The 23,353-nt window shown below is 42.3% G+C and overlaps 1 protein-coding gene across 1 annotated transcript in view; it reads left to right on the forward strand.

Annotated features, from left to right (window-relative positions):
* Positions 1-23,353, forward strand: part of LOC117553278 (afadin-like) — a 33,528-nt gene that overhangs the window by 2,095 nt on the left and 8,080 nt on the right. The window contains exons 2-15 of the mRNA XM_034227154.1: positions 5,500-5,692; positions 5,827-5,933; positions 6,018-6,133; positions 6,215-6,288; positions 12,711-12,785; positions 12,871-13,040; positions 14,217-14,362; positions 15,216-15,310; positions 15,959-16,230; positions 17,648-17,791; positions 19,883-20,081; positions 20,649-20,740; positions 21,579-21,665; positions 22,975-23,040. Coding sequence (XP_034083045.1) covers positions 5,500-5,692; positions 5,827-5,933; positions 6,018-6,133; positions 6,215-6,288; positions 12,711-12,785; positions 12,871-13,040; positions 14,217-14,362; positions 15,216-15,310; positions 15,959-16,230; positions 17,648-17,791; positions 19,883-20,081; positions 20,649-20,740; positions 21,579-21,665; positions 22,975-23,040 — 1,836 coding nt within the window. The remainder of the gene's footprint in view (positions 1-5,499; positions 5,693-5,826; positions 5,934-6,017; positions 6,134-6,214; positions 6,289-12,710; positions 12,786-12,870; positions 13,041-14,216; positions 14,363-15,215; positions 15,311-15,958; positions 16,231-17,647; positions 17,792-19,882; positions 20,082-20,648; positions 20,741-21,578; positions 21,666-22,974; positions 23,041-23,353) is intronic.

Below are 23,353 nucleotides of genomic sequence, written 5' to 3' on the forward strand. Positions count from 1 at the left end.
TTCAGGTGTATATCAGTATGTAGCGTCTCTACTTTAAAGAGTCCTCTCCTGCTGATGTTCAGGTGTATATCAGTATGTAGCGTCTCTACTTTAAAGAGTCCTCTCCTGCTGATGTTCAGGTGTATATCAGTATGTAGCATCTCTACTTTAAAGAGTCCTCTCCTGCTGATGTTCAGGTGTATATCAGTATGTAGCGTCTCTACTTTAAAGAGTCCTCTCCTGCTGATGTTCAGGTGTATATCAGTATGTAGCGTCTCTACTTTAAAGAGTCCTCTCCTGCTGATGTTCAGGTGTATATCAGTATGTAGCGCCTCTATTTTAAAGAGTCCTCTCCTGCTGAGGTTCAGATGTATATCAGTATGCAGTGTCTCTATTTTAAAGAGTCCTCTCCTGCTGATGCCCAGGTGTATATCAGTATGTAGTGTCTCTACTTTAAAGAGTCCTCTCCTGCTGATGTTCATGTGTATATCAGTATGTAGTGTCTCTACTTTAAAGAGTCCTCTCCAGCTGATGTCCAGGTGTATATCACTATGTAGTGTCTCTACTTTAAAGAGTCCTCTCCTGCTGATGTTCAGGTGTAGTGTCTCTACTTTAAAGAGTCCTCTCCTGCTGATGTTCAGGTGTATATCAGTATGTAGTGTCTCTACTTTAAAGAGTCCTCTCATGCTGATGTTCAGGTGTATATCAGTATGTAGTGTCTCTACTTTAAAGAGTCCTCTCCTGCTGATGTTCAGGTATATATCAGTATGTAGTGTCTCTACTTTAAAGAGTCCTCTCCTGCTGATGTTCAGGTGTATATCAGTATGTAGCGTCTCTACTTTAAAGAGTCCTCTCCTGCTGATGTTCAGGTGTATATCAGTATGTAGCGTCTCTACTTTAAAGAGTCCTCTCCTGTTGATGTTCAGGTGTATATCAGTATGTAGCGTCTCTACTTTAAAGAGTCCTCTCCTGCTGATGTTCAGGTGTATATCAGTATGTAGCGCCTCTATTTTAAAGAGTCCTCTCCTGCTGAGGTTCAGGTGTATATCAGTATGCAGTGTCTCTATTTTAAAGAGTCCTCTCCTGCTGATGCCCAGGTGTATATCAGTATGTAGTGTCTCTACTTTAAAGAGTCCTCTCCTGCTGATGTTCATGTGTATATCAGTATGTAGTGTCTCTACTTTAAAGAGTCCTCTCCAGCTGATGTCCAGGTGTATATCACTATGTAGTGTCTCTACTTTAAAGAGTCCTCTCCTGCTGATGTTCAGGTGTAGTGTCTCTACTTTAAAGAGTCCTCTCCTGCTGATGTTCAGGTGTATATCAGTATGTAGTGTCTCTACTTTAAAGAGTCCTCTCATGCTGATGTTCAGGTGTATATCAGTATGTAGTGTCTCTACTTTAAAGAGTCCTCTCTTGCTGATGTTCAGGTGTATATCAGTATGTAGTGTCTCTACTTTAAAGAGTCTTCTCCTGCTGATGTTCAGGTGTATATCAGTATGTAGCGTCTCTACTTTAAAGAGTCCTCTCCTGCTGATGTTCAGGTGTATATCAGTATGTAGTGTCTCTACTTTAAAGAGTCCTCTCCTGCTGATGTTCAGGTGTATATCAGTATGTAGTGTCTCTACTTTAAAGAGTCCTCTCCTGCTGATGTTCAGGTGTATATCAGTATGTAGTGTCTCTACTTTAAAGAGTCCTCTCCTGCTGATGTTCAAGTTTATATCAGTATGTAGTGTCTCTACTTTAAAGAGTCCTCTCCTGCTGAGGTTCAGGTGTATATCAGTATGTAGTGTCTCTACTTTAAAGAGTTCTCTCCTGCTGATGTGCAGGTGTATATCAGTATGTAGTGTCTCTACTTTAAAGAGTCTTCTCCTGCTGATGTTCAGGTGTATATCAGTACGTAGTGTGTCTAATTTAAAGAGTCCTCTCCTGCTGATGTTCAGGTGTATATCAGTATGTAGTGTCTCTACTTTAAAGAGTCCTCTCCTGCTGATGTTCAGGTGTATATCAGTATGTAGTGTCTCTACTTTAAAGAGTCCTCTCCTGCTGATGTTCAGGTGTATATCAGTATGTAGTGTCTCTACTTTAAAGAGTCCTCTCCTGCTGATGTTCAGGTGTATATCAGTATGTAGTGTCTCTACTTAAAGAGTTCGCTCCTGCTGATGTTCCGGTATATCAGTATGTAGTGTCTCTACTTTAAAGAGTCCTCTCCTGCTGATGTTCCGGTATATCAGTATGTAGTGTCTCTACTTTAAAGAGTCTTCTCCTGCTGATGTTCAGGTGTATATCAGTATGTAGCGTATCTACTTTAAAGAGTCCTCTCCTGCTGATGTTCAGGTGTATATCAGTATGTAGCGTCTCTACTTTAAAGAGTCCTCTCCTGCTGATGTTCAGGTGTATATCAGTATGTAGCGTCTCTACTTTAAAGAGTCCTCTCCTGCTGATGTTCAGGTGTATATCAGTATGTAGCGTCTCTACTTTAAAGAGTCCTCTCCTGCTGATGTTCAGGTGTATATCAGTATGTAGCGTCTCTACTTTAAAGAGTCCTCTCCAGCTGATGTCCAGGTGTATATCACTATGTAGTGTCTCTACTTTAAAGAGTCCTCTCCTGCTGATGTTCAGGTTGTAGTGTCTCTACTTTAAAGAGTCCTCTCCTGCTGATGTTCAGGTGTATATCAGTATGTAGTGTCTCTACTTTAAAGAGTCCTCTCATGCTGATGTTCAGGTGTATATCAGTATGTAGTGTCTCTACTTTAAAGAGTCCTCTCCTGCTGATGTTCAGGTGTATATCAGTATGTAGCGTCTCTACTTTAAAGAGTCCTCTCCTGCTGATGTTCAGGTGTATATCAGTATGTAGCGTCTCTACTTTAAAGAGTCCTCTCCTGCTGATGTTCAGGTGTATATCAGTATGTAGCGTCTCTACTTTAAAGAGTCCTCTCCTGCTGATGTTCAGGTGTATATCAGTATGTAGCGTCTCTACTTTAAAGAGTCCTCTCCTGCTGATGTTCAGGTGTATATCAGTATGTAGCGCCTCTATTTTAAAGAGTCCTCTCCTGCTGAGGTTCAGGTGTATATCAGTATGTAGTGTCTCTACTTTAAAGAGTCCTCTCCTGCTGATGTTCAGGTTTATATCAGTATGTAGTGTCTCTACTTTAAAGAGTCCTCTCCTGCTGATGTTCAGGTGTATATCAGTATGTAGTGTCTCTACTTTAAAGAGTCCTCTCCTGCTGATGTTCAGGTGTATATCAGTATGTAGTGTCTCTACTTTAAAGAGTCCTCTCCTGATGATGTTCAGGTGTATATCAGTATGTCGTGTCTCTACTTTAAAGAGTCCTCTCCTGCTGATGTTCAGGTGTATATCAGTATGTAGTGTCTCTACTTTAAAGAGTCCTCTCCTGCTGATGTTCAGGTGTATATCAGTATGTAGTGTCTCTACTTTAAAGAGTCCTCTCCTGCTGATGTTCAGGTGTATATCAGTATGTAGTGTCTCTACTTTAAAGAGTTCTCTCCTGCTGAAGTGCAGGTGTATATCAGTATGTAGTGTCTCTACTTTAAAGAGTCCTCTACTGCTGATGTTCAGGTGTATATCAGTATGTAGTGTGTCTACTTTAAAGAGTCCTCTCCTGCTGATGTTCAGGTATCAGTATGTAGTGTTTCTACTTTAAAGAGTCCTCTCCTGCTGATGTTCAGGTGTATATCAGTATGTAGTGTCTCTACTTTAAAGAGTCCTCTCCTGCTGATGTTCAGGTGCATATCAGTATGTAGTGTCTCTACTTTAAAGAGTCCTCTCCTGCTGAGGTTCAGGTGTATATCAATACGTAGTGTGTCTAATTTAAAGAGTCCTCTCCTGCTGATGTTCAGGTGTATATCAGTATGTAGTGTATCTACTTTAAAGAGTCCTCTCCTGCTGATGTTCAGGTGTATATCAATATGTAGTGTCTCTACTTTAAAGAGTCCTCTCCTGCTGATGTTCAGGTGTATATCAGTATGTAGTGTCTCTACTTTAAAGAGTCCTCTCCTGCTGATGTTCAGGTGTATATCAGTATGTAGTGTCTCTACTTTAAAGAGTTCGCTTCTGCTGATGTTCCGGTATATCAGTATGTAGTGTCTCTACTTTAAAGAGTCCTCTCCTGCTGATGTTCCGGTATATCAGTATGTAGTGTCTCTACTTTAAAGAGTCTTCTCCTGCTGATGTTCAGGTGTATATCAGTATGTAGCGTCTCTACTTTAAAGAGTCCTCTCCTGCTGATGTTCAGGTGTATATCAGTATGTAGCGTCTCTACTTTAAAGAGTCCTCTCCTGCTGATGTTCAGGTGTATATCAGTATGTAGCGTCTCTACTTTAAAGAGTCCTCTCCTGCTGATGTTCAGGTGTATATCAGTATATAGTGTCTCTACTTTAAAGAGTCCTCTCCTGCTGATGTTCAGGTGTATATCAGTATGTAGCGTCTCTACTTTAAAGAGTCCTCTCCTGCTGATGTTCAGGTGTATATCAGTATGTAGCGCCTCTACTTTAAAGAGTCCTCTCCTGCTGAGGTTCAGGTGTATATCAGTATGTAGCGTCTCTACTTTAAAGAGTCCTCTCCTGCTGATGTTCAGGTGTATATCAGTATGTAGTGTCTCTACTTTAAAGAGTCCTCTCCTGCTGGTGTTCAGGTGTATATCAGTATGTAGCGTCTCTACTTTAAAGAGTCCTCTCCTGCTGATGTTCAGGTGTATATCAGTATGTAGCGTCTCTAGTTTAAAGAGTCCTCTCCTGCTGATGTTCAGGTGTATATCAGTATGTAGTGTCTCTACTTTAAAGCGTCTTCTCCTGCTGATGTTCAGGTGTATATCAGTATGTAGCGTCTCTGCTTTAAAGAGTCCTCTCCTGCTGATGTTCAGGTGTATATCAGTATGTAGTGTCTCTACTTTAAAGAGTCCTCTTCTGCTGATGTTCAGGTGTATATCAGTATGTAGCGTCTCTACTTTAAAGAGTCCTCTCCTGCTGATGTTCAGGTGTATATCAGTATGTAGCGTCTCTACTTTAAAGAGTCCTCTCCTGCTGATGTTCAGGTGTATATCAGTATGTAGCATCTCTACTTTAAAGAGTCCTCTCCTGCTGATGTTCAGGTGTATATCAGTGTCTCTACTTTAAAGAGTCCTCTCCTGCTGATGTTCAGGTGTATATCAGTAGGCCTATGTAGCGTCTCTACTTTAAAGAGTCCTCTCCTGCTGATGTTCAGGTGTATATCAGTATGTAGTGTCTCTACATGTCTCCATGTTTTAATGTTCAAAAAGCTCTTTATTTTTCTCATACTGCCTGTGCTGCAGCACCTCTTTTCACCCTCTGTCTGAAACCAGAGCCCAGTCTGCTCTGATTGGTTAGCTGGCCAGCTCTGTTGTGATCAACAGCTTAGAGATGTCCCGCCCCTAGCCCCAGTTGGAGCGCTAGGAAAACGTACAGAGACGATTTGTAGTGTTTTACAGAACCCCTGATCCAAATAACTTGATGCATGCGCCCATTCGTTCTGTGTTCTTTCAGAATTTGGAGTTTCATGGCGTGATGCGTTTCTACCTGGAGGACGGAGTCTCAGGAAACGTAGCGACTAAGTGTCTGCGGGTCAGCAGCAGCTGGAAAACTCTGGAAGTCATCGACACGCTGTCGGAGAAATTCAGACCTGACATGAAGATGCTGACGATGAGCTATTCTCTGTTCGAGATCCATGCCAACAAAGGTCAACATTCCACTCAAACTGCATTTTAAGATGGCAGTTTAGTTGGTGATTAATGAAGTTGATGACACTCATTGATAAATGTTTGCAGCTGTTGTTTATTTAAGAGTACTTTCTGTGTGTTTTTGTGTTTTAAGAGCGTAAACTGGAAGTGGATGACAGTCCGTTGGTCGTTCAGCTGAACTGGAACAGAGACAACAGAGAGGGATGCTTCGTGCTCAAAAAAGACCAGAAAAGTTTGGAGGTACAGCTCAAAGACGTTCATTAAATCTGCAGTTTAAACACTTTTCACCACACAATCTCACTTATATGTCCTTTTTTATGAAAGATAAAGGAGAAGAGTCAGGAGAAGGAGAAAGGAGGTGTGATGCAGAGCTTCAAGAGGACGATGTCCAGGAAAGACAAGAAGAAAGACAAGAACAGAAATAAAGAAACGGAGAAGAGGTAAAATACTACTGATTTTTCACCATCATATTTCTGCGTAATGTCCAGATTAACATATTTCCCTTTTAAACAAATATCCAGGTCCACGGAGAATCTGATGAACAACAACAGCATTTATGTTTCTGACTACGAGACAAAAAAGAGCGGTGGCCTCGGTAAGAAAAATCTACAAACCTAATAAATAAAATCTAATCCTGTCACGAACGAGCTGAGAACCAAAATGCAAAACACGGGAGACCAGGGAAAGTCGGTAACCAGCTTTATTATAAAATATTTCAACTGAAAAGATCTGGCATAAGACAAACCGGCAGACAGTAGGCAAAGGGCTGGTCGGGGTAAGGCGAGGGTTCCAGGAGCAGGCAAGGCAGAATAGTCCGGTTACAGGCAGGGTCAGGAAACAGACCAGGCAGGCTGGTCAGGGACAAGCCAGGTCGAAACCGGGAGAGCAATCATGGAGGTAATGCTGAAAATAACTGCATGTGTAACCCCGGTGTAGTGTCCCCTCGGCAACAGATCACTCAGAGCTGGTGATTACTTCCGTTTATTTCCTGCGTTTCAATGGACAACATAAAAAGGACACGTGAGCTGCGTTTCTCAAGAGATCCTCACCGCTATGACTGTCCAATAATCAACAACAAAACATCAATGATCGTATAGTGGTAGTATTTTCATAAGCAATGTGACACATTAAACATAAACAAACTGGTGTACAAAACTCAAATACAGGCGTTTCAATGGACAACATAAAAAGGACACGTGCGTTCTGGAGAAATAGCACCACAATCACGTTAGCTTATTAGCTCAGATTAGCTATTGATGATCACATTAATAAATCATATAAAACAAATAGCCAATCACACAAAAAACATGTTGCTATGAGCATTAAACGACTACAATTAAACTAAACAAACACAACAGATCGTTATTGTCCTAATAAAATAAAAACATACATTTTGTCCACCGACATAATACAATAGCACCTCTCAAGAGATCCTCACGTGCTATGATAATCTCCAATCTCACACAATCCATTGCCGTAACAAAGCTACAGTAATGCAGGCACACGTTTATAACACCAGATGGCGTAATTCTCCAATTTAACCAGGATTGTACACCAACCTTTATAACTCTGTTACTACACATGCTGCGAAGTACGATCTGGCACTGAGGCTGAAGCCACACGAGGACGATAACGCAAACGGACCGAAATCAGACTTACCGCGCATGGTTGCCATGGTTGCCCTTCTGCTTATTCTCCGCTGTGGACGCTCTGGCTCTTTTTCTCCCTCCCCGAGGCAAGCGCTCTCCAGTCGTCCACCAGCAGATGAAAAACACCCACCTCTCCGCCTCTTCCAACGGACGAGGAGACCGTGCGGCAGAGTTTCAGTTAGATTTTTTTTTCAACATGTTGTCTGTTAAAGTTTAAATCTTCCGGACAAAATTAGAAAAGTGCCGGTCAGAGGTCTTCTTTGTTATTTATTGAGCTTTAAAACAAATTGATAACGACTCTATATAATAATATAAGAATAAAAAACGGAGCCTCTCTCTTCCTCCCCCTCTTCTGACAGTCCAGGAGCTGATCTCTGAGCAGGAGAGGTGGGGCTATTGCTTCATCATTATCAGGACATGATCCTATAGGCGTAAACACGGAGCCGTTTCCCCCCCCAGAGCGTTTCGTTCGCAGATCTACCCACCTAGGGACCCGTTATCGTTATCGTTTTATGCGTTTCCATGTCGGCCTTGTGTGGCCGAACCGTCTATCAGGGGTATTCAACTAAAATTCAACGAGGTCCAGAGAAAATCTCCCCATGCAAAGGTCTGGAACATCAAAATGTCTAAGTTGCTTTATGAATTAGTGTGATATATATTGAAGTAGCCTGTAGCTTTTTCAACGTCTGCATGTAATCAACAACTGACTGCCAATCAAATAAAGAAAGTATAATTCATAAACACCCATATTTATTGTCAATTAGCATTGAACTATACAGATAATAAAATACTGTGGATATGTATGTGTAATGTTCCTCTCGGGCTGCATTTAAAAATAAAATAGGAGAAAATAAATAAAATAGCTTTTGAAAATGTGTGCATCTTAAAAGTGCTTAATTTTAGATAAATAAAATAAAGTGTAGCAGCAGCTTGAGTTTCTCTTTTTCTTTGTTAACCGTTTCACATCATGACTTAACAGTTTCAGACGATTATAGAACAATATCAGTCTTTACACATCATAACAATTGAACAGTTTTAAACTTTCTCTTTCTTTCCCTCTTATATTGCAGTCCCTCACTCATTTTATTTTATTCAGTGCGAGAATTGAGCTTGAAATCTGGGCTGAAATTGTGTCAGGGCCATTCTCATACACACATGCAGGTGCTCATTCCTTAGCCTCGGTTAGCCTGCCCTGGAACGATATTTATTTTTTGCGACCTCAGTTCTGACTTGAGAGGGAATGTTTGGTCAAACACTTTGTGTTTTGTCTCATAGTGGCGTTTTGGCACTTTTAATGAGCACCATGGTCTCTGAACAAATGAGACACACTGGCTCTGTGCTCCCAGTGGGCAGGATGAACATGTATGAGTCCGTCCACTCAGGGTTAAAAGCTCTGTTCTCACTGTCCACTTATTGGAGAGCGCCATGTGTAATTATTTGTCTCTCCCTGTCTGCCGCTAACACGCCTGTTCACTCTCCTCTCTGCTTCTCTCCCTGTATCGCTAATTATTCTCTTCACTCACTTTCCAAAAACCACTCCGCTTCTCTCTGCCGCTCTGATCGTCTCTTCTTCTGTGTTTCTCTCCCTGTATCGCTCGCTCGTCTCTTTCGCCCCCTGTCGGCAGCGGTTAAAATAGAATCGCCGCGTTAAAATTGAAATCCCCTATTAATGTATTGATTATAGGTCCGGGTCCGTATAGGTCGGCGTCTGGGTCTGGACCGCGGTCCGCTTGTTGCCGACCCCTCGTCAATGACGTGCTGAAGCACCCCCCAGGATTGCCAAAGCACCCCCTAAGCACCCCCAAGAAATATGTGGTTTTTTTTCTTTTTTTCCGAAAATTATTATTATTTTTATTAAATTAAATCAGAAAAATTATTGATTACATCAATGCAAATGTGAAACAAATAAATGTTTGACCAAAAACATAAAGCCAACACAGGTGATATGATTAGGCCAATGGCCAGCACCCATTCGATGTTTGACCTACCTATAGGCTAAATTACTTTGTGACACTTGAGTGACTTCCTGTTAGCTGGAGCCCCAAATGATTTGCTAACAGCAAAGTGACAAATGGATCGTTTTTTAGTCCTTAAACGTCCACGTGTGGACACTCAATCAAAACCACCTGAAAGCGAGAGGGATTCTGCACATAATAGGCCTCGTGAGTACAAGTAGCTTACTTCTGGGTCTGTTTCATTCAAGCACAAGCCATTTTGTGTGCGTGCGCAAGCGAGCGAGAGAGAGAGATCGCGCACCGGTGGGTATCTACCGGAGATCGTTGTGGTTAGCATCTGGTGCTAGCTAGCCAAGCTAACGGATATAAGGAGCTTTTTCAACAACAAGGTGGAGGGAGAACTCTCTCCTGTCAGACCCTAGGTGCTTCGTTGTTGGAGTTTACCCCAGTGGACGAGAGGGTCGCCTCCCTACGCCTGCGGGTTATGGGGGGGAATACTCTGACTGTTGTGTGTGCTTATGCACCCAACAGCATTTCAGAGTATACGGCTTTCTTGGAGACCCTGGAAATAGTCCTGTATGGGGCTCCTGAAGGGGACTCTTTAATCTTGCTGGGAGACTTCAACGCACATGTGGGCAATGATGGAGACACTTGGAGGGGCGTGATTGGGAGGAACGGCCCCCCTGATCTGAACCGGAGTGGTGTTTTTTTACTGGACTTCTGTGCTAGTCATTGATTGGCCATAACAAACACCATGTTCGAACATAAGGATGCTCATAAGTGTACGTGGTACTAGAGCACCCTAGGCAGAAGGTCCATGATCGATTTCGTTATCGTATCATCGGACCTGAGGCCGTATGTTTTGGACACTCGGGTAAAGAGAGGGGCGGAGTTGTCAACTGATCACCATCTGGTGGTGAGTTGGGTCGAGTGGCGGGGGAAGCCTCTGGATAGACCTGGTAAGCCCAAACGTGTAGTTCGGGTGAACTGGGAACGTCTGGAGGAGGCCCAAGTTCAGGAGGCCTTCAACTCACACCTCCGGCGGATCTTTTCGGGCATTCCTGTGGAGGTTGGGGACATTGAACCAGAGTGGTCGGTGTTCAAAGCCTCTATTGCTGAAGCCGCGGCGGGGAGCTGTGGTCTCAAGGTCCTAGGTGCCTCAAGGGGCGGTAACCCTCGAACCTCCTGGTGGACACCGGTGGTCAGGGAAGCCGTCCGACTGAAGAAGGAGGCCTTCAGGGATTTGTTATCCCGGGGGACTCCCGAGGCAGTTGAAAGGTACCGACAGGCCCGAAGGGCAGCAGCCTCATCCGTGGCCGAGGCAAAGCAGCGGGTGTGGGAGAAGTTCGGAGAAGACATGGAGAAGGACTTTCGGGCGGCACCAAAGTTGTTCTGGAAAACTGTCCGACACCTCAGGAGGGGGAAGCAGGGAACCATCCAAGCTGTGTACAGTAAGGATGGGACGTTGTTGACCTCAACTGATGGAGTGTTAGGGCGTTGGAAGGAACACTTTGAGGAACTCCTGAACCCGACAACTCCGCCCTCTATGTTAGAGGCAGAGCTGGAGTATGACGGGGGATCAACACCAATCTCCCGGGGGGAGGTCACTGAGGTCGTCAAACAACTCCACAGTGGCAAAGCCCTGGGGGTGGATGAGATCCGCCCGGAAATGCTGAAGGCTCTGGGTGTTGAGGGACTGTCATGGTTGACACGTCTCATCAACATTGCGTGGAAGTCGGAAACAGTACCGAAGGAGTGGCAGACCGGGGTGGTGGTTCCCCTTTTTAAAAAGGGGGATCAGAAGGTGTGTGCCAATTACAGAGGCATCACACTACTCAGCCTCCCCGGGAAAGTTTACTCTAAGGTACTCGAAAGGAGGGTCAGGCCGATTGTCGAACCTCAGATTGAGGAGGAACAATGCGGATTCCGTCCTGGTCGTGGAACAGCGGATCAGCTTTTTACTCTCGCAAGGATCCTGGAGGGGGCCTGGGAGTACGCTTATCCGGTCTACATGTGTTTTGTAGACTTGGAGAAGGCGTATGACCGAGTTCCCAGGGAGTTACTGTGGGAGGTGCTGCGGGAGTATGGGGTGAGGGGGTCTCTACTCAGGGCCAACCAATCTCTGTACTCCCAAAGCGAGAGCTGTGTCCGGGTCCTCGGCAGTAAGACGGACCCATTTCCGGTGAGGGTTGACCTCCACCAGGGCTGCGCTTTGTCACCAATCCTGTTTGTAATATACATGGATCGGATTTCGAGGCGTAGTCATGGGGGAGGGGGTCTGCAGTTCGGTGGACTAAGGATTGCACCACTGCTTTTTGCAGATGATGTGGTTCTAATGGCTTCATCGGTCTGCGACCTTCAGCACTCACTGGATCGGTTCGCAACCGAGTGTGAAGCGGCTGGGATGAGGATTAGCACCTCCAAATCTGAGGCCATGGTTCTCAGCAGGAAACCGATGGACTGTCCACTCCAAGTAGGGAATGAGTCCTTACCCCAAGTGAATGAGTTCAAGTATCTCGGGGTCTTGTTCTCGAGTGAGGGAACAATGGAGCGTGAGATGGGCCGGAGAATCGGAGCAGCGGGAGCAGTACTGCAGTCGCTTTACCGCACCGTTGTGACGAAAAGGGAGCTGAGCCAGAAGGCAAAGCTCTCTGTCTACCGGGCCATTTTCGTTCCTACCCTCACCTATGGTCATGAAGGATGGGTCATGACCGAAAGAACGAGATCGCGGATACAAGCGGCCGAGATGGGTTTTCTCCGCAGGGTGGCTGGTGTCTCCCTTAGGGATAAGGTGAGAAGTTCGGTCATCAGGGAGGGACTCGGAGTTGAGCCGCTCCTCCTTCGCGTCGAAAGGAGCCAGTTGAGGTGGTTCGGGCACCTAGTTAGGATGCCACCTGGGCGCCTCCCTAGGGAGGTGTTCCAGGCACGTCCAGCTAGGAAGAGACCAAGTGGTAGACCTAGGACCAGGTGGAGGGATTATATCTCTTCGCTGGCCTGGGAGCGCCTTGGGATCCCCCAGTCAGAGCTGGTTGATGTCGCCAGGGAAAAGAAAGTTTGGGGCTCTCTGCTGGAACTGCTACCCCCGCGACCCGACCACGGATAAGCGGGAGAAGATGGATGGATAATAAAACACTGAGGAAAACCCTAATAAAAAATACAAGTCCTAATGAAAAAAACATAAAAAAGTGAATGCTAAATAAATTAAAAAAAACTTTTAGAAATCTAATTAAAAACCCTGATAAAAAATAAAAGTCCATAAAAGAGAAATCCTAAAAAATTAAACCTTAAATCAAAAACACAATTCTTTATTAAACTCCTAATAAAAAACAAAAATCCCAAATAAAAAGGAAATTGCATTAACAAAAATATCAAGAAATCCTAAATAAATAATATATATATTTATTTAACTACAGGAGGAAAGCACAAAGACAATCCACACTTGTCGGATGATCCTGGATTACCGATTGGAGTTACATTCAGTGAATCCTGTGAGTATATGAAGAACCTTTTATTAATAATATATTATAGTTATTCTACCTTCTCTCATAACGCTGGTGTTTTTATATATTCCAGCGGAGCACGGCTTCCTGTCTGCGGTGATAAACTACACCAACAGCTCCACGGTTCACTTCCATCTCTCGCCGGCGTTCATCCTGTATGCCGCCGCTCGATCCGCTCTGAAGACACAGCGAGCCACGGAGATCACCAACAAGATGGCCGCCATGACGGGGAGGGTCATACAGGCAAGAAAACCCCTCCTCACCCTATTACATTTACATTCGTAAGCAAACAAAGCGCCAAAAAAAGTGGATTTAGAGGAATATTTCACATGATTCTTGTTAGAAAAATATCACTCGTCGCCGGCTTGAGCTTCAACCTCAGGATCCATGTATTTGTGATCCTCTCCAGAATGGAAGTAGTCATCACATACAGAGCATCAACTAGTTCCTGAACAGTGTCCTTCACATGCTGATATCCAAGAGAGGGAGTTACACAGTCACAAGATGGAAGAATAGAAAGCAGTATTCAATGTTTAGTTCAGATTAGCTCCACGTCAGAAATGAGCATGCTTGTCATATGTCTATCTCCATAGAGCAGGGGTGTCAAACTCAAATACACAGTGGGCCAAAATAAAAAAATGGGTAGTCGAGGTTCAATGGTTCAATGTTTATTGCAAAACGTATTGAAGTGATCTTATTGCACATATTAAACCTGGAACTAACAAAGCTTAAATTATTGCCTAGTAATTTCTTATGATTAATTTTCCCACAGGCCAACAACAGCTTCAACAAAACGATTTCCCTCAAAGAACAAACCAAACATGCCCTGTTGTCTCAAGAAAGAAAGTGCAGAAGGAAACATCCATGTAAACTCAGTGTGCTGCTCTGTGATGCTAGTTCAAGCCAGATACTTGGCATCTCATCTTGGGTTCAAGGTCATCAATGTTTGGGCTCAGGCTCTGAGCTGAGGAAACCCTCAGGATGGAGTGAAGGTGTGCGTGCAATATACCGGCGGGCCAGATCTAATAGTAATTAGAGATTATCCTGCGGGCCGAAATTAAATCCACCAAGGGCCTGATTTGGCCCCCGGGCCTCGAGTTTGACACATGTGCCATAGAGGCTGAATCATCATGTTAATCACATAGCTATCTTATGCCTAAAACAGTCCTGATGCTCTTCTAGGTAATCATACATCCTGTCATGTACACAGCTGCAGTTGGGATACCTTTGTTATCATGTGACTCTGATATTGGAAGAGGACATCCAGTATGTTCCCAACAATTATCATACTTGATCCTGACTCTGTGTTACCCCCAATTCTTTGCATGTTCCTCACATGCCTCCAAAGTAGTGACCTGCACCTACAAAACGTATTCAATGTCAAGAAAGTGTAACAGCTGTGTTGTATCACTGTTGCAGGCGCAGCAGGGGATCGCCAGCGCTCTCTCCTTCTGGATGGCCAACACCTCTGAGCTACTGAACTTCCTGAAACACGACAAAGACCTCGGACCAATCACAGAGCAGAGCCAGCTCAACCTGTCCCACCTGGTGCACACAGCATACAGGTAACCATAGCAGCATATACACCATTAGAGTCACCAGTACTGACACCAAGACAGCAGTACTGACCACAGACTGTGTTGTACAGACAGCAAGGCGTATTAGAGTATTTTTAAACACATCTTTTTAGATTAGCTTTTTATTAGCAACCCCCCACTTAAATGTTCTTTTAGTCTTTATTATGTACCTACCTTCATATTGTTTAATTTATTTTATAGGTCTTAATCTTTTTTTCTGTTGTAGCCTACCTATATGTTCACTTTGTTTTATGGGGTTTTATATTTTTATATTGTTGCATCGACTCAATTGTCTTGTCTGTCAGAGAAACCATTATTTATTTTATTTGTATCATCATACATGTTACCTCCTTGTGTCTATTAACCTGATCAAATGTTATATTTTGCTGCGTGTACCTTTTAAAGTTCTTAACAAATAATCTGAGGGGAATTTCCTGTTGTGTGTTTTTAACTTGTGGTGTAAGCACTTTGAGCTGCTTGTGTTTTATGAAAAGTGCTATATAAATAAAGCTTTATTATTATTATAGAGTCACTGTACCAAATACAGGTTATCAAAAGGGCAAATCAAATCACACATGTGCTCCTAATCAGCCAGAGATCTACCTATTCAAGACACAACAAGTCTTGAGCCATAAAAACAATACACTGTTTCAATTCAAGCTTCCTCACTGAAACCCCAACCATCAATCTGGAATACCAAAAACAATTGAGTATAACACTTTAAGAAACTCAACACTTTGTTACTTTAACAGGGATTTATACTCAGTTTGTCTAAAGCTCCACAGAGTCAACAATTATTGTGTTGATCTAACAAAAGGTTTCTCTGTGCGTGTCTCTGTAGCGGCCTGCTGCAGTGTCTGCAGAGCGAGTTAAAGAAACACCTGCCGACGTTTCTGATCGATCCGGAGCAGCACGGAGCTCTGCCTGCTGGGATAGGTACTGCTTCATTATCCATACATAGTCAGACCTGCATGTCTCTGCTGCGGCACTGTGTCCTGTTTAAAGATTTTTTTAATGCACTATAAAAACTCGAAAGTGTATTTGTCTAATATCTAGTCAGAATATGTCTCTACACCTGATATAAGACATAATAACTTCAGAGGTAACACTGCAGTGAGATATAGGGTCTTGTTTTTAGACAATGCATCATCTTGTTGAGTCCAAAAATCCTATTTTGAGTTGTATCTCAGATGAAACACAATTTGTTTTACATATTTATTCGAAAATCACCAACTTACATAACAGAAAACAGAAAACCTTTGAGCATTTGCGGCTTATATCGTAACACAACATTCCCTGATTCTGGTCAAATATAGTTCAAAAGTAGTTCTCCCAGCTAATTACAAGATCTGATTTATCTAAATATCCCTTCTTATTTCAAGACATCTTACCAAGCAGATTTTCACTTGTTCTATTGGCAGATGTGTTTACTTATTTCAAGTGAAAACAGCTTGTTTTCAATATTGTTTAACTTGTTTTTGGAGCAGCATTTTTTCCAGTGTGTTTCAGAGCTGGTTCTGAACACCCTGATGAACAGCAGGTCTCTGCTGCGCCTGTTTGAATAACGTTTGTTTTATGTTTCAGAGCTGGTTCTGAACACCCTGATGAACGGCATGTCTCTGCTGCGGCGCTGCAGGGTTAACCCCGCCCTCACCATCCAGCTCTTCTCACAGCTCTTCCACTTCATCAGCTGCTGGCTCTTTAACCAGCTGATGGTCCCAGAGCCCGGGGCCCCCGGCCTGCGCTCTCACTACTGGGGGGCCGCTCTGCGTCAGAGGCTGAGCGCCATCGAGGGCTGGGCGGAGAGGCAGGGCCTGGAGCTGGCTGCTGACTGCCACCTGGGACACATCCTCCAGGTCAGACCCTCAGACCACACGTCTGAATATGTATATAAAAAAGATTGGACTGGGATTGATTTAGTATTTAAGCAAGGTCTTCTTACCCCAATATGCAACTGGAAAATGCATGGTCTTATCTGACAGTTTATTGAGATTTGTTTTTAATGTATGATTATTCTTTTTTTTTATTATTTAGGTTTTATTAGGATTTTAATTCATTTTTGTAAAAAAAAATTATTTAAGATTTTTTTTAATTCAGGATTTAGTTCTTTATTAGGCTTCTTATGATATTTTTCTACCTTAAAACCTCAGAATAAAGGTTATTTGTACCACTTACTACCAGGGCTGTATTGTGGTTTGTTTTTTTACATATAAAACGTATATTGAGGTTTTCTAATTAAATGTTAAAATCAGAAAATTATAGATTTTTTAAGGGCTGCCACTAACGAAAATGTTGAGAAATATCCATCCCAGTTTCTCAGAGACCAAGATGTCCAAAGATATTCACTTGATATGATATAAAACGCAGCAAACCTCCAGATTAGAGAGGTTGGAAACTGTAAAGACATTTCTAAAGGAACAATTACTTTTACAATGAGTCCACTTAAAAACAGTTGGAGACATTTGTTTCTGTGGATCGACTACAAGTTGCAGCTCTATATTTTGAGTTATTGTTCTTATATTCAAATAATTTGTTGCTGTTATTTAATACAGGTGCATGCTTTCCTTTGTATGAGCGCAGTAGTCTTTCAGGCTAAACAGCAACACATAAGAATTGCAGCAGAATATTTGGTTAGATACACATTTAAAAAGTTCAATTTTGGACTTTACAACGCTCTGGAGTAATATCTAAAACATTCAATTTAGCAAACACTGCAATTAAATGTATGTGCTAATAATATAATATTAATCAGGGTTTTGTCTGAACCGGGGAACAGGTGCGCTGCGCTCTCATACCAAAATGCAGATTTTTCAAGTGATGCCAGAAAACAATATTTCTGTTTGTCGAAAATTGTGTAAGTACTCCAAAAATATGAAAATGGTGTCAAATAGAGCGTCAGGCGGCATAGAGAGCTTTGTTTTCACAGAGCTCTGACATCTGTTTTGTTTTACGTTCGCGGCGCCATCTTGTATACGGGCGCCATGGTCTCGTAAGAATTTATATATCTTATGTAGCCTACAATATCAGCGCCAAAGTATTGCTCTCATACTATATTTTTCTGGAAAAACCCCTGCTAGGATTAGTGGAGACTCATTTTTGAACACAATTAATATAGATGCAAACCAAACAGGTGCTGTACAATTCGAATGTGAACTCTGCATAAAGCTTCTCTGTTTGTAAGGTGACATATTTCTGATGTTGTAGCTATGTAGTATCTCAGCACACACTTCAGTCGGTACTAGCAATGTAAATAGCTTTGTCGTCTGTTTCCAGGCAACCACGCTCCTGACCATGAACAAGTACAGCCTGCAGGAAGTGAAGGCGGTGGCGAACAGCTGCTTCAGACTCAACTCTCTGCAGCTGCACACCTTACTGTCAGGATACCTGTACGCCAACAACGAGCCCCACATCCCCCCCGTGAGTCCTGGAACACCATAGATATCAAGCTTCACACCTGTAGCTACACTGCACTCAGGCCACTTTCCATGTTTGAAACTACAGTATGATGATGGGGACATATCCTTTCAAAAAGATGGGTGAGATCTTTATGAATAGCTTGTCATAAAAATAAAAGTACTCATCGAGGCTTAAGGTGAGACACTACAGGTGAATAGGGTAAAACATGATATCACAATGAAACCTATCCACCTCATTACTGACATTAAAGGTCCCATTTCTACTCATCATAATTCCATTGTTGAGGTCTACTAGAATAGATTTACATTGTTCAATTTTCCAAACTCACATTGGTTTCTCATACAGCATCTCTGTATAGTATGTGTATTCACGCTCTGTCCTAAACGCCTTGTTGAGCTCCTCCCCCCCCCCCTCCCTGTGAGCCCACTGTGCTCTGATTGGTCAGCTCGCCCACTCTGTTCTGCTGAGTCAACCACCGTTACAGCTGGACATCAGTGATTATGTGTTAAAATGGCGTTTGATAGCAACCAGGAAATGACGCCAGTAATGACAAACAGATGAGAATGCTGCGTGGGGTCTGGGTGCCGTGTTGGCGGGACGTTGCGGGGCTCGCTGCTCAGCCCTTTGAGGCTCGAGGAGCGGACAGTGTGAGCTGGATTACTAGTGTCGTTTCCTGGTTACCGCGTGGGGTTTGCGAGACAGCGAGACACCGCGGAGCTCAGCCTGAGCACACACACACACACACACTCACAGCCTGAGTTCCGAGTGTGTGTGTGTCCGAGAAAAGATAAGGCTGAGTGGGTGTTTGTGTGCGGAGCTCCGCAGCGTTACGTCACTATGACCAGAAAGAAAAAAATGGAAAAATAAATATTTCCAACGAGGCGTTCTGGGGCAGCAGAGACAGGTCTTTTCTGTGTTAGAGTTTTACTCGCTACAGGGTGTACTTTGAGTGTTTGTGACTCTGCAGACCGTTTACATGCAGAAAAAGCTACATAACACACAAGGGGACGGGTGATAACCGGAAAAGCATGACATGGGACCTTTAAGAATATAATTTGTATATTACGAGTTTCCTGACATGTTTAAATATGCATGTTTTTATGAGTTCTCTCATTTTCATAAAAAAAATATGATATTGTTTGTTCTGAATTCTGACTTTATTTTCTGAATAAATAGTCTCAGAAAGAAAACACAATAAATGAATTAATCAGGAAACAAAATCCCGGAAATAAATGTTTTTAAAAAGATATATTTTTATGAAGAAAAAAAATTCAGAAAAAAAAGTATTGTTTTTTTCTAAGAATTCTGACTTTTTTCTCAGAACTGAGAAGTGTTGTATACAATTGTTTATCATTAACCTATATCTGCAAAGTAGCTAAAGGTGTTAAATAAATGTAGTGGAGTCAAAGTAGAAAAAAATAGGAATTTAAAGTAGCATAAAATAAAATAGTCTAATGCCGACAGACCTATAAGTCCTTTCTCCACCACTGACCACTATTGAAACATCTACTTTAGTACCTATGCAGCTCAATATTAGTCCACCTTTCATGTATTTCTCTAAAGCAGCGGTTCCCAACCTTTTTCAACTCAGGGCCCCACAAATTCGCGCCCCACATTCAACCATAATCAATATGGAGCCAGGCTAAATAAAGTTCTCTGAGTACTTTTTATGTTAATTAGAAAAGGAGCTGGCCATCAGTAAAAACAGACATTTGTATTACACGGTTTAGTTGAATATACTCAATTCTGATTGGTCCATTCAGAACATGTGACTATACTCCAGTAGAACAGACCGCTGTCAAGGACTGTGACCGTTGCTAAGGAAGATCGAGAAAGAGAAAGGAAAGGAGGTTAAAAAAAAAAAAATCTTAATAATGAAATGTTTCCACACAAATCAAAATGTTTTGCAAATTATTTGGCGGGCCACTTGCAATGCCTTCGCGGACCACTAGGGGCCCTGGCCCACAGGTTGGGAACCGCTGCTCTACAGTCATCACTCTCAGTCAGCAGGAATGTCCTCAGTATTCCCCCGCCCTGCCTCAGAGTGATTCATCTGAACAACCTTTATCCCAAAATACTGTGTGTCTTCAGGAGGTGGTGGAAGCCGTGGTGTTGCTGTCTGGGTCCACAGCGGATCAGCTGATCCTGAGCGAGGGTCGGGAGGTGTTTCTGCAGGAGAGTCTGGACCTGCAGCTGCCCTTCCTGCTGCCTGAGGGGGGGTACAGCTGCTCCTCCATCACAGGGACCCCTGCTGGGCTGAGGGACTTCCTGGAGCCCATCTGCAGGAAAGGTCTGGGATTCTCATAGTCTGTCATATATATTAAATATGAAAATACTGTTAAACACTTATTTTTATTTAAGGCATTTTTACTTAAAATGTGTTAATATAAATTGTATTTCCTTTTTATTTATTTTAATTTTAATCTCTTTCTTTTTTAATCTTAAAATAGAATATATTATTATTATAATTATATTTATAATATAAATTATTCTTATTATGTATCCAAGTCTTTTTACTTCATATCTTATATTATAATTAATTGTATTTTTGTTTATATTTAACTAAGAATATTAACCTAATATCTGGTATTATTATGATTATTACTTTGTTTACAAATATTCGTATTATTATAATTATTAATAATATCATTATTATTGTATATTTTGTATCATTAACTTTGCCTATTTGACTTATTATTTATTACCACTATCTCTCCATGTATAAAGGTATTTACCGTGGGCTTTTAAATGTCCGGAAAGAGGCGTTGAAATGTATAAACTTAACTGTACTACGCAAAAATAAAATGAATACAATATTAAAGAAAACAAAAAAGCTAAATGTTTGCTTCTCCTCCAGGTCTGTGTTGTTTAACGTCTCAGCCGAACTCCAGAGGAGACTGGACCGTGTTCTTCAGTGAAACAGATTCCTCTGCAGAGAGCATATACATGGTAACATACAACACATGATGTTCAAATATAATAACATGTATATAAAACACTTATGGAGCACTCAATACACTTTCATTTACAGCAGCGGTTCCCGACCTTTTTCAACTCAGGGCCCACTTAAGAATCTAAAGAATATTTGCGGCCCACATTCAACCATAAACAATACGAAGGCTAAATAAAGTTCTCAGAGTACTTTTTATGTTAATTAGAAAAGGAGCTGGCCATCAGAAACAAACGGACATTTGTATTACACGGTTTAGTTGAATACTCGATTCTGATTGGTCAATTCAGAACATGTGACACGTTGTTAATCCAGTAGAACAGACCGCTGTCAAAGACTGTAATGACCGTTGCTAAGGAGGATCAAGAAAGAGAAAGGAAAGGAGGTTCAAATACAAAAAAATCTGAATAATGAAAATGTTTCCACACAAATCATAATGTTTTGCAAATTATTTGGCGGCCCACTTGCAATGCCTTCGCGGACCATTAGGGGCCCTGGCCCACAGGTTGGGAACCGCTGATCTACAGGAACTATACGAATGCCTAAAGTTTACGCTGTTTAAGGATATATAATTTAAACCTCCATTTTGATGTGTTACAGCTCAGCTTCCAGTTTTTAGAGCAACAGATTTTAACTCTTAGCTTCGTGACGTAAAACAGTTCACCTTCAAATTCTTCCCTTCTTTATTTAATTGATGTAACATTTTAGGAATGTAAAGCAACGTATTTGCACTTAAAAGTTGTCAAAGAAGCTTTGAAACTTCAGCTCTTATCATCCTCACGTATTTTCTGCAGGAGTTGCATGTTGTAGTTTATTTATTTATTTATAATTCACCAGGCCGTCCACAGAGAGCCGGAGGTGGAGACGATCACTCTGAAGAAACCTCTCAACAGCGGGATGGGGGTCAGCATCGTGGCTGCTAAGGTGACCGCATCAAACTCTGAAATATTAGAGGACATAATTCCAGGTGTATATCAGTATGTAGTGTCTCTACTTTAAAGAGTCCTCTCCTGCTGATGTTCAGGTGTATATCAGTATGTAGTGTCTCTACTTTAAAGAGTCCTCTCCTGCTGATGTTCAGGTGTATATCAGTATGTAGTGCCTCTACTTTAAAGAGTCCTCTCCTGCTGATGTTCAGGTGTATATCAGTATGTAGTGTCTCTACTTTAAAGAGTCCTCTCCTGCTGATGTTCAGGTGTATATCAGTATGTAGTGTCTCTACTTTAAAGAGTCCTCTCCTACTGATGTTCAGGTGTATATCAGTATGTAGTGTCTCTACTTTAAAGAGTCCTCTCCTGCTGATGTTCAGGTGTATATCAGTATGTAGTGTCTCTACTTTAAAGAGTCCTCTCCTGCTGATGTTCAGGTGTATATCAGTATGTAGTGTCTCTACTTTAAAGAGTCCTCTCCTGCTGATGTTCAGGTGTATATCAGTATGTAGTGTCTCTACTTTAAAGAGTCCTCTCCTGCTGATGTTCAGGTGTATATCAGTATGTAGTGTCTCTACTTTAAAGAGTCCTCTCCTGCTGATGTTCAGGTGTATATCAGTATGTACCTCTACTTTAAAGAGTCCTCTCCTGCTGATGTTCAGGTGTATATCAGTATGTAGTGTCTCTACTTTAAAGAGTCCTCTCCTGCTGATGTTCAGGTGTATATCAGTATGTAGTGCCTCTACTTTAAAGAGTCCTCTCCTGCTGATGTTCAGGTGTATATCAGTATGTAGTGTCTCTACTTTAAAGAGTCCTCTCCTGCTGATGTTCAGGTGTATATCAGTATGTCGTGTCTCTACTTTAAAGAGTCCTCTCCTGCTGATGTTCAGGTGTATATCAGTATGTAGTGTCTCTACTTTAAAGAGTCCTCTCCTGCTGATGTTCAGGTGTATATCAGTATGTAGTGTCTCTACTTTAAAGAGTCCTCTCCTGCTGATGTTCAGGTGTATATCAGTATGTAGTGTCTCTACTTTAAAGAGTCCTCTCCTGCTGATGTTCAGGTGTATATCAGTATGTAGTGTCTCTACTTTAAAGAGTCCTCTCCTGCTGATGTTCAGGTGTATATCAGTATGTAGTGTCTCTACTTTAAAGAGTCCTCCCTGTGCTTCAGGAGAGACACACAGGGGTTTTAGCCTTTGCTGACAATTTACATGCACGAACAACACACTGCAGGAGAGGGCACACCTCTTTGAAAACACCAAAACTATCTGCTAATGAATGACTTCTCTTTTATTCGGCTCCAGGGAGCGGGCAGGGCAAACCTCGGGATTTATATCAAATCTATTGTGAAGGGAGGACCGGCTGAAATGGTGAGATATAATGCATTTCTGATTCAGTTTAATCGTTGTGTTTTTCTCTCATGCCTCCACTGTGAACGGAGTATCCAAAATGTTATGAAAGTCCTATTGAACTGAAGTTTTAACAACAGCAAAATGATTTGAAATCAATTACAAACTCATGCACGGCGGCGTGTGTTGAAGCTTCACCGCTTTTGCCCATTTACTTTGAATGGGGTGACGTCACGCTTTGCCGAACTGCATTGTGGTTCCGTCGCTTCGCGTTGCTCGCTTCAAAAGTTGAGCAATGTTCAACTTTTGAAGCTTCGACGGAAGCGTCAGCCAA

Source organism: Gymnodraco acuticeps, unplaced genomic scaffold, assembly GCF_902827175.1.
Source record: "Gymnodraco acuticeps unplaced genomic scaffold, fGymAcu1.1, whole genome shotgun sequence".
NCBI classification, from domain to species: domain Eukaryota; kingdom Metazoa; phylum Chordata; class Actinopteri; order Perciformes; family Bathydraconidae; genus Gymnodraco; species Gymnodraco acuticeps.